Source organism: Nyctibius grandis, chromosome 2 (assembly GCF_013368605.1).
Source record: "Nyctibius grandis isolate bNycGra1 chromosome 2, bNycGra1.pri, whole genome shotgun sequence".
NCBI lineage: Eukaryota > Metazoa > Chordata > Aves > Nyctibiiformes > Nyctibiidae > Nyctibius > Nyctibius grandis.
Genome location: NC_090659.1, coordinates 21,456,458 through 21,467,782, shown reverse-complemented (window position 1 = coordinate 21,467,782; position 11,325 = coordinate 21,456,458). Strand labels below are relative to the sequence as shown.

General features: G+C 46.4%; 1 protein-coding gene across 4 annotated transcripts in view; it reads right to left on the bottom strand.

Annotated features, from left to right (window-relative positions):
• Positions 1-3,563, bottom strand: part of MORC3 (MORC family CW-type zinc finger 3) — a 34,689-nt gene extending 31,126 nt beyond the window's left edge. For 2 of the 4 annotated variants that reach the window (XM_068425489.1, XM_068425490.1), the window contains exon 1: positions 3,434-3,563. In XM_068425489.1, coding sequence (XP_068281590.1) covers positions 3,434-3,472 — 39 coding nt within the window. In that variant the 5' untranslated portion in view covers positions 3,473-3,563. The remainder of the gene's footprint in view (positions 1-3,433) is intronic. The other 2 variants (XM_068425492.1, XM_068425491.1) reach the window with 2 other exon arrangements.
• Between the last annotated feature and the right edge of the window lie 7,762 nt (positions 3,564-11,325).

The window sequence follows — 11,325 nt, the reverse complement described above, 5'->3', positions numbered from 1 at the left end:
ATGCACATTCAAGCATTCAGCATCTGCTCAACTCACTGCTAAAATATTTCTCTGCTGCCAGCCAGTGAAAAACTCCAACCATACAAGGTGGGCTGGGACCTCTGGAGTTACTACTGGCATTGGAACCTCAGCAACATGGACTTGGCAAGAATTCCTGACTATAGTTTTGATAAAGGCATGAATTCACCGTTGTGAACCTCCCTTGGTCACCAGACAATGCTGATGAAGGAAGGAACCTCACTGTCACCAACACTGACATAACCACGGGTAAGTGTCCTTTTTTCTGTGGAGCAAAGCACACACGTGCACGACAAGAACATCTCTTCACACGTTGCCTGTGTAATGCAGTGCTTCTCCATCCCTCTCTTCACTGCTGCATACTAGTGATTAACTTTGAAAAGAACAGCCTTTTAAAGAAACAGCATCTTCTATAAACAAACACAAGAATTATGCTGATCTTTTCGGGATCGCTGTTTCAAGGGGTAAGGTTTTGAGAAAGGCTGGAAGGTGATGCCCAGAACTGGGAACTTGTGAACTGTTTGTATGAAATGAGAAGATACGGGTTGGAACACAGGAACTGTGAGAAACTGATTCTTGGCTCTAATATCTCCCCCAGCAAAAGGCGAGCGAGTGTCCCACAGGGTAGTTCACAGGAAAGTTTGCCTCAGAGCAGATACCATCATTTGCTCCTGTAAGGCATAGGAACAAGGGCACCTGACAAAAACAGAGTAAAAAATGGAGAACAGCGGTCTAAGGCCTTTACCTTTGTAGCCTGCTTCAGAGCAGACCCAGCTGTCAGCAACAACTCATTTCCTGATGAGTTCATCAGGAAATACTTAAGCCCATTTTGTTCCCTAACACTTCATCAAACCACCACTTTAATTCGCTCATGAATAACTGAAGTTCCATAAGTACAGGAGGAAAGAGTTCGCTCCCTGGTGAACACTCACTTTCGCTATGTTAGCATGACCATATCCCAGATGATTCAGTTGTTTTCTTCACTGGGCCTAATACATTTTGCTACCAAGTGGGTTTTGCTTAGTTTCACTTTCTGTCCTGAGACCAAGTGCAGCCAAATCCTTTTTGGAGACACCCTCCTGCTTCAAACTGCACATACAGTGCATATTATAAAAAGACTCAGCTGCACTAAGAGGAGCATCTCCTACAATTATGACCAGCAAATACTTAAGAATAAAGCAGCTTCTCTCTCAGAAAAGAGAGACAGCTTTGGGAACTTTAATTTTCAAAAAAAACTAAGAACTCTTCCAGCCCTTGCAGAGCAGAAGGCATGCACAAATCAAATTGCCACCGAACAATCTGTCTTGCCTTATAAAAGTATTGTGCAACTTTTCGGGGAACAACCCCTCTGCCAGTTTCCCCCTTCTTCCTTTTATCCCACCTGGCTGCTTGTTTCCTTCCTGATATGTTCTCCCTTCGTCCTCCCTCCCAGTTATGCTAGTCCACCTACATGACTGTGTAGTGAACCACATCAGGGAGCTGCTCCAAAATAAAAATAATTTTTAAATCTTGTTTTTAACCTGGATCACTTTCCTGATCTGTCTCATCATGCAACTGAGCAAAAAATTTACCAGAGCAACACAAGGACATAAATGCCAGTGTGGGAAGGAGTTACCAGGCCTGCTCACGCTGCCTGTGCTGTTTAGATATGCTTCTGAAACTAATGGAAATAGTTTGGTGAAATCTAATGTATTTCCAAAGAACAGCTGCTGACAGAAGAGACTGTGACCATCAGCTCCTCTCTAGAAAACAGCACCTCTTACACTGTAGGACACAACCTGTTGAAAACTGTATCAGCTGCTTCACTTCTTTCGTGAAAACCTACAAAAATGACAGCTTTCACTGGAAATAGGCTGAACGTAAACTTTCAGTTATGACTACTGACAAAGAAAACCAAACAGCATCCTAAAAATAATTCAGAAAGTTACCAATTGCACCAACTTTAGCTAGATTTCTCATCTGTATCTGTAATAGTTCAGCTTGCCAAAGTGATTTCAACTTGAGAACAAATTTAAACTCTGCAGCCTGACTTGCAATACATAGCTCTTTTGGAAATGCTGATTATTAATGCTAATGTGTTTTCCCCTGCAAGACTAACTGCATTAAAAACAAAGGGAGAACTCCCTCCTTTTTTTTTTTTTTTAACACCATGTTATCTAAAGATGGAGAACACCTCTCTAAAAATATATCAGACAAACAGTGGATTTCAAACACTTACAAGAATTAAAGACCTGAAATAAAAGTGTAATTCTTGAACTTCAAGTAGATGACATTTATAGCTAACCTCTACAATCATGGCAATTTATATTAAGGTAACTTAAGCAACGCTGAGAATATACTAACATGTGTTTTTCACTCAAATGTTTGACAAGTTACTTACTGTAGTGATCCAGCTTCTTTCCACTATTCTATAAATAAGGTTATGAACCAAGTGTTTGTAACCATAAGTGTGACTTCTAGGCATAGATAGCTGAAGTCAGAAAGGCTTTAAAAAACATCCTGTTTCATCAATGATGTATCAAACAACTGAAAAAGTAGCTTTAATTTAATTTGTATTAGCACACATAAGGAAATGACCAATTGCCACAAAAGGACAGCACTGCCGTGACTGAAAAGCACAACACAGCAGTGGATTTAACTGCATGCACATTCATCACCCTTGTTAAAATGTAATTAGGCTCTTGCAAAAGGTAGTTAAGATTTTAAGTTACAAGCTTCCAATTAGAGGTCACTACGTTCACAACTACATCACTACAACAGACTGTGAAATCCCCCGCTCCGATAACCAACCCAACCACCCCCCAGACTGTGGCTTCCCCTCCGCACAGCCCGAGCTCATCTTGTGCCGAGGCGGATGAGGGAAAGCCCCCGCGGCCTGCCACCCGCCCCGCCCCGCAGCTGGGGACCCCGGCGGCTCCCGCTCTCCCCCCCGGGGGCTCCCGCTCCCCGGCCCCCCCGGCAGGGGCTGGTAGCCGCGGCTTTTCTCGTCAGCAAAGTGACCAAGACACAGCGCGGTAGGGGCTGGGTGCGGGCACTGCCGGGACGGCGTAAGACAAGAGACAAGTCTGAGGCAAGGAGGGGGGTGCTGGTTTATTTTAGGCGAAAGGCTGCGGCGCCCGCCCTGCCCAGCACTTGGCCGACAACTTTTTACCCCCGGCGAGGCGTCGCCCCCAGCCCCGACAGACTCCGTTCCCCACTTTCACCAAGGGAAGGCAACGAGCTGTTGAAGCAGCGGCACGGCAGCTCCCTCCTGCCCCGAGCGCCCTGCCCCTCAGCCGCCGCGGGCCTCGCACGGGCACCCCTGCTCCCCCCGGCTACCAGGCAGCGCCGCCCCCGCGCCGCCCCCCACACCGAGGAACCACCGAGGGAGGAGACAGACCGGCTTCTCAGGGGCCCACTACCCCACGCCACTCACCGCGCTGAGGCGGATACCACCCTGCGCTCTCGCCGCCATCTTTTGTGCCGCAGCGAGAGCCGGGGCGGGAAGTGCCGGGAGCCGAGGGCGGGAGGGGCGCTGGGGAGCACCCGCACTTCCGCCTCGCCCCCTCCGCACACGCTTCCGGCGCCAAGCGCGCCTCTGGCGGGGAGAGGAGGGACTTGGCGCCCGGGCCACGCCCTCTCCCGGCGGGCGGGGGCGGCGGTGACGGGAAGGCGGCGGCGGCCCCGGGCCGAGGGCGGGAGGCGGGGCCGGGCCGTGTCCGCAGCCGCTGCGAGGCCGTAGGGGAGGCGGGGTGGGGGCAGCCTGACTGCGGCTGCTTACGCACTGCGATCCAGGTGTTGCCCTTTATCAGTGCAACGTACCGTAGCCCCGCTTCCCCGAGAGTGGCGGGGAGGAGCGGCGTAGCCCGGGGGCGGGTAAAGGCTGCGGCCGCCCCTCTGTGCAGAGCTCCCGTTAGGAGGGGCCGGGGCTGTCGCTCTGCGCTCCCTCCGCTAGCGGCGGGGACGGGCCGCTGCTCTTGCGACACGATCGCAGCGGTAATGCCGGTTCTGCGGCATTTAACGTGGAAGAGCGTGGAAGAGCGTCGATACCAGCAGCCGGCTGCCTGCGGCTGGCACAGCGAGCGCGGCTGCGCGCCCCGGAACGCGAGGCGGGGGCCGGCGGTTGGCTCGGAGGGGTCCGGCTGCCCTCGCCCCTCAGCCGGGCTGCGCGCTGCGCGTGCGCGACCGCCGTTGCGCGGCCGCCCGCCCTGACGCGGCCCGCGCTCGTCAGGGGCAGCGTGAGGTTGATACCAGGCGGTTTAGTAAAAGCAAGCCTCAAAGCAGGCCATTAAAGGCCTGCTCTGTGTAACCTTTAGACAGAATAAACTTTTCTTTCAGCAATTTTCCTTTCAGCCACAATAACGGTACGTTCTGAAGCTAACGGCATGTTTTGAAGACAGGGTCTGCTTCTGGGACTGATAACGGTTAGAGTCATCGCTGACTCTTGCTTGCACTTAGAGAATCCAAGGTCTCTGTTTAATTCCTCACTAGTTACAAAGAAGGGCCAGAGATAAGCAAGACCGCGAACAACATCTTTGTAGTATCTTAACTGACTTGATTCACAGCTCTGGCGCCAGGAGTAGAGATAAATCCTGTGAGAATCGGAACAGGATCTTCTCCTTGGAGCCACCTGCCCGTGTCAACAGAAAGGCCTCGACCATGCTTGCGCAGAAGCGGGGTTATACAGCGGACAGCATCACTATGGGGGGATTACGACCACTAGAGACCACCAGAGCCCACCCAAGACCCCTTCCCCAATTTAGTAAGCATGCGCAAAGATGATTACATAATATATTAGCATATGTGTAAGTATCTTGGAATACGCGGGCTTTTCTTGGAATTGTATGAATATTCATTTTTCTATAATGTGTATAATGAGTGTGCTTTTGTCCCTGGGTGTGCATGCTAGGAGGAGAGATCCCCCATGCACCAAGCACCGCAATAAACCAATGTCGGCTTTCTAAACTATCATTTGGGTTAGAGAGTTTTCTTGGTTACTATTTTCCGGTAACAGTTCAGCTATTGACGCGCGTTTTGAGCTGCGCGTGGTTACTTGCCTTAAGTCCAGATTCTCAATTTTCTTCCTGGGGGACTTTAAAAACCAACTGCTTTACATGCGTTTATAGCTGGGAAGCTCCCTGGTGTCTATTACAAGCTAGATACATGCTACTCTCTAGCCTCTTTTGTTGTCCTCCCAATTTTTCATGCTGTAATCTCAAATTTCTACAGCTGGAGGGGAGCTGTGATTTTGGTGGTGGGCAAATAGAAAAAAAAAAAAAAACAAACAAAACACCCAGAGATATAAGTACACATGACAAGAAAAAATAAAAATAAAAGCCTGAGATAATTCGTGGTGACTGAAACCTTACAAGACACTTACTCTTTAGTTGAGGAGCAGCCTTCAACAGACCTTGAGGGAAGTGCTTTCCCCTGCTGTCTTCAACAAAAGCCTCCCCCCCCCCCCCCCCCGAGTGCGGCCTCACAACCCTGCCCACCAACATAAATGAGACTAATGACAGTATTGGGGTTGCAAGGAATGCACCATGCCTGCATGGATGCCTTTGCTCAGGGAATTATCATGGAGAACATACCTCGGCCTCTGTCTGGGAGTGTCATCAGTTTTGATCAATCATTTTTCTCCATCTGCCTGCTCCCTCCATTCCTTTGATCTGTTTGCAGAAATGGGATCTAACAACCAGATCTGTTGAGCAATCACCGCTGCTGTTAGCCTCACCTGAAGCTCTGGGAACTGATCACCAGGAGACAACCTGCATTTAAGTAGGGCAGCTGCATTGGGACAGTAATTGCAAAAGGTAGAGGTTTGCTGTTACTGCCAAATGTAAATGGCCAACCCTGCTGTTCTTGAAGTAGACACTCAAGAGACATTCAGTGCTTTAGTATTACTAGATGCTATGCTACAGCATTTCCCAGCATACATACAGCACGTATCAATGATTTTCAACATATGCAGTGTAATCAAACATCAATCTAAATGATTCTGTGATTAGCAGCTTGTGGGGTGCAAGGTACACCACACAACATTATGAAAGATGTACAGACTACAGAGAAAGGATGAAATCTGAAAAGGAGCTTTCACAAAGTCATTGAAACCATACTTCTCTGGCCTTAGATTTTCAAGCTCAGTTGTATGGAAGAATTTTCTTCCTTTCAAACGAAAAGGCAGTACTTTCAGGTCATTTGCCCTGAACATATAAAAGCATACAGACTGAAGTTTGGAAAGCTGGTGCACAGAGAAAGCACCATGCAACAGCAGCCCCTAATGCTGTTCCTATGAACGCTGTTAGCAAGCAATCAAAAAAAGCCCCAATATGTTATAAAAGACCACAAGGTAAACTTGGTACTTTCCAAGAGTAAAGGGAACACATCCACAAGAATGAAAACCAGTTTCTTTTCAAAACTTTCTTTCCCAGCAAATGTGAATTCAAATGTCCTGTTACAGTGGCACCTACATTCTTGGTTTGTCAAATAGGGCAATCTGTTTAATAACAACCCTGTGCTTTGACTTCTGTGTTAAATACTTTGTTGCAGTTGAGTAGTTATGGTGGTTTTTCTCCCTTCATCTCCAGGTTGTCTCTGGACTGAAGCTTACCCGATTATTTGCTTCAATTCAGATTCGCCCAAGTGAATGTCTCAGTTGCCTGGTAGAACTCCTCGAGGACCCTAATATAAACCCATCTCTAAGCTTGTCTGTGGTTACTTTGCTATCGCAGCTAGGTAAGGTTTGCACCTGAACTTTTTATCTGTGGTCTGGGAGAGGGGGGATAAGACTGGTGCTGATTCTGTGGTGTGGGTGATGAACTTATTGGAAAAAGCATAAGGTGGGAAAGATTAAGTGTTTTTCGTTGTAGTGGAGTGCTTGGCTGGGCTACCTGACTGTATGTATAAGGCTAGAGAAGATGTTAAATCACCATGAGAAGCAGATTGAAGTCACCACTGTGAAATGACAATGATGCTGCTTGTGCAAATTTGTTTCCTCAGTGGGTAGAGTGAGGAATTATTCTTTTGTCCTTGATTTTTGGAGCTGGAGAAGACTCCCTTTTTTAATGAAGTGAAGAAACCTGCGTAGGGGATGCAAAGATGGGGAGAAGCCATGTTACATCAATGGTTTTTGTTTGGCAAGAAAAGAACTAATTTTTATAGCAGACACATGCATACATATACATACATATGGGGGGAAGGGTATCTGTGTGCATGTATATGTACTTTGTTTTTTTTTAGCCAGCAAACTGTCCAAGATATCAACTGCTAAAATGAACAAACTGCGAGAAAGCATCAATAGAAATACAATAAATGAATGTGCATAAAGCAACAGTTTGTGGCAGAATGGATATGTGTTGATAAAAGCCATGCACAACAAAAATTCTGTCGGCATCATTGTTTTGCCAATAGCTGGGGTCAGCACAAAGGGCATAGACACCGGGTTCAAAAGATGAGCTTACTCTTACTTTAGTTTAAAGCAGCAATAGAATAGTAAGGAAAAATAATACAGCAGGAACCAAACAAAGCAAGGTGATGCACCCAATCATTACTACATAGAATTAAGCATAGTGATTGCCGTGGACTGCTTCCCAATTTTGATGCGGGCTGGATGGAGCTCAGGTGCTGATTAGTTTTCACAGTCTATGCCTGCTTTGTTTTGAGGGAACACACATCCAGCTTTGTGCTGAACACCTTCTTGAAGGGTCCTGCTGTATGATGAAGCAGCTGAGGAACGTTGCAGCCTTGTATAATACCCTCTTCCTCGTTATCAGAATTGTTAATTTGCCATAGTAGCTGTGGACGTTGATGCTTCTGCTTCTTGTTCTGCTGCTGCTGCTTCTGCTGCCACTGTGTTCTCTGGGATTGTTTGCATTCCTTCTCTCCTCGAGCCTGGAGACCTTTTCTCTCTTGATTGCTAGGACACAGCTGTGTGGCTTCCCACATTTCCCCCTTTTTTGTTTTTATAACATGTGTTTCACAAGCAGCAAGGTTCTATACGGAAGGATAAATTTACCAATAAAATCTGGTGTTAAACAAGCAGAGCACACCAGGAAATAAGGCAGTAAACATTTCTTTTTCAAGTGTGTAAATCGTGAGAATTAGGTCCTAATGGGCATAAAGTAGAACAGAACTCTTTTCCAAACAACCAGATAAGTATTTTTAGCATATTGTGAAAAGCAGTTTTACTTTACATTGCTCTGCTTGTAACCCCCTTTTTAATTTTTTTTTCATCATTTGAACTTTATGAAAGAATGGGACTAGTTACATACATGAGGTACAGGTGTAGTTAGCAACACAGCATTATTTAGTCGTCCAACAAAGCAAACCTAAATAATTTTTAAGATTGAAACCTAAATCATTTTCAAGATTGAATTTGCAATTCTTTTGTATCTGACAGAGAGAAAGTTATACCAAACCCCTCTCCTGAAGGTTACAGCTTGCAAACATTTCAAAACTTTTTAAACACATTTGCCATAATGCAGATTGCAATACCAAGGAAAAGTTTTTACTGATAATGTCAAGCAAGTATTTATGACCTTTTGCACCAGTGTCCAAAAAAAAAAAAAGCAAAAAATAACTCCCAAACCCCCATCTTTTCAGTATGCATATCGATTTCTATCTTTTTGAATTATCTATTTGAATTTTATCTTCAATTTTCAGTAATGCTCATGTCCTTTATCATTCAGCCTTGTATCGGTGGCTGAGGCCAGATCCAACCCGGCGCTGCCGGCTGTGCTGGCAACGAGTTCCGAGACTGTTCGTTTATCGGATTCTCAGACTGAGCGTGTGCACAACAGACCCTGTTGTGTTGGGGTGCACCGGGCCTCATGCCCCTCTTCCAGTTTCCCTGTACGGGGTTTCCATCCTTATCAAATTTTGATCGACACTGATTGCTCCAATGATAGCCCTTTTCACACTTAGGACATAACCCTTTGGGTGTTTTAGGTCCTTTTAATCTTCTCTGCTCATCCTTTTTCTTTACTGTCAGATTTGGACAGTTCTTTCTAATATGTCCCATTTGATTACACTCAAAACATTTAACTTCTGCTCGTCCCACAACAAGTTGCTGAGCCAAGGCACTTGCAAGTAAAGTAGCCCTACGCTCTTCAGAACCTACGTTCTGACAGGCTTTAATAAATTCTGCTATAGTTTTGGAAGAGTTTCTCAGAGAGGCCAACATTTTTTGACAATCTGCATTTGCATTTTCATAAGCCAATTGTAATAACAGCGTTTCTACTGCATTTTCATCACCAATCTGCCTGCTCAATGCTGTTTGCAAACGATCAATAAATGTGACACAGGGTTCTTGGGCTCCTTGCCTGACAGCCGCAAAAGAGGGCTGGCATTTCCCTGCCTCCGGAACGCGTTTCAGACACTTTAAAGCCAATGCAGAGACCTGTTGTAAACGTTGTTGAGGTAGCCTTGCTTGTGCTTCTAGTGTCGCATAGCGATTAATTCCCAAATATTCATCTAAGCCTCCTGCTTCCATATTTTCCAAATTGTCCACAGTTTGTACTGTAGCAGCCTCCTGGTACTCTGCCAGCCACACTGAATATTGTGCAGGCGTTAAAACAATCTGTAAAAGTGACTTCCAATCATGTGGCGTCATAGTATAGGATTCCCCAATAACTGTTATTAAATTCAAAGTATAGTTACTGTGCAAACCATAGTCTCTCACTGCCTTCCGTACTTCCTTAATCATTTCATAAGTAAGGTACTGATACTCAGGAAGATGATTTGGGCGATAGATTAGCGACATCGCCACCAGCATGGTAAAATCTCCTTTACGAGCAGCTTCCTCTCTACATTTTTTTGCCAGCGTTTTGTATTTCATTACACGAGACTCTGGTGTCTTCTCAGAAAAGCCAATAGGTGGCACAGCAGACGCAGGATACGGAGGAGCTGTTGGTGTTAACTGTGCTCTGGCCGTAGCCGCTACTGCTGCCGGCTGCGAGATCTCTCGCACCGAAGCGACGGCAGCAGACGTTTCTTTTACTGGTGTTAATTGTGGGCATAAATTGGACTGTATCTCTGGATCTGTGAAACCCGGATTGTAAGGATCGTTTGATTCTCTGGAGACTGTTTCATACACAGGCTCGTTTTGCTCCTTCACATCCACCAAAGTATTAATAGGAGTGGATGCCCGAGATTGCAAATACTCCTCTGCAGGCTGAAGTGCAGAGAGTGCTGTAAAAACAACCCTCCATGTTGCTCCTAGTTTTTGTATTTCTTCCCCCACTTTCGCCCAAATCTTTGCATCGTAGGTCCCTGATACAGGGAACCAGGTACAGTTGTCTTTGATCCACGCTAACAACTGCACCAATTCCACTAACTGAACCTTTTAGCCCTGTTTGCACAATAAACGCTGTAATACCTCAGTGTAGAGCTCATGCTCTTGGGAACTAGCCTGTCCCATCGTGGAGCTCACGGGTTCCTGGGAACTAGCCTGTCCCATGTTTACTGCAATCATGGGACTCACCAGTTCCTGACGTGCGCTTTCCCCCGACAAATCGTTCCATCGCAGAGTCACCGCCGGTTTATCGATCAGGTCCCTGTTTGGGTGCCATTTGCTGCGGACTGCTTCCCAATTTTGATGCGGGCTGGATGGAGCTCAGGTGCTGATTAGTTTTCACAATCTATGCCTGCTTTGTTCTGAAGGAACACAAATCCTGCTTTCTGATGAACACCTTCTTGAAGGCTCCTGCGGTATGATAAAGTAGCTGAGGATCATTGCAGCCTTGTATAATACCCTCTTCCTCGTTATCAGAATTGTTACTTTGCCATAGTAGCTGTGGACGTTGATGCTTCTGCTTCTTGTTCTGCTGCTGCTGCTGCCACTGTGTTTTCTGGGATTGTTTGCATTCCTTCTCTCCTCGAGCCTGGAGACCTTTTCTCTCTTGATTGCTAGGACACAGCTGTGTGGCTTCCCACAGTTATTAAGGAAGATTCATCACCAATTGCCTTAATACTTTAGCATCATCCAGATCCGTACATCAGCTGGGGAGCCCCTGTTACAGGGAGGATTTGCAGAGCCTTTCCCAGCAATCGGGAGGTCCTGCGCAGTGCGTCTACTTATAGGTGAGGTCTCCAAAGTAGCTGTAAGAGGGTCCAGCTTTTATACTATTGAATAAACAAGCTGATATAACATCAAATACGAAAAGTCTGGTTTCACTCTGTTAGATGCCGCCCAAAGCCTGGCCAGGGCTTAAGGAGGAACTAAGGGAGTGTCTTTATCTATTTGGCTCTGACTACATGTTCCCACACAAGGCCAGACACCTGGTTTCCCAGCCTTGACAGCCTGCCTCTAAACAAGAAAAAATAGATACG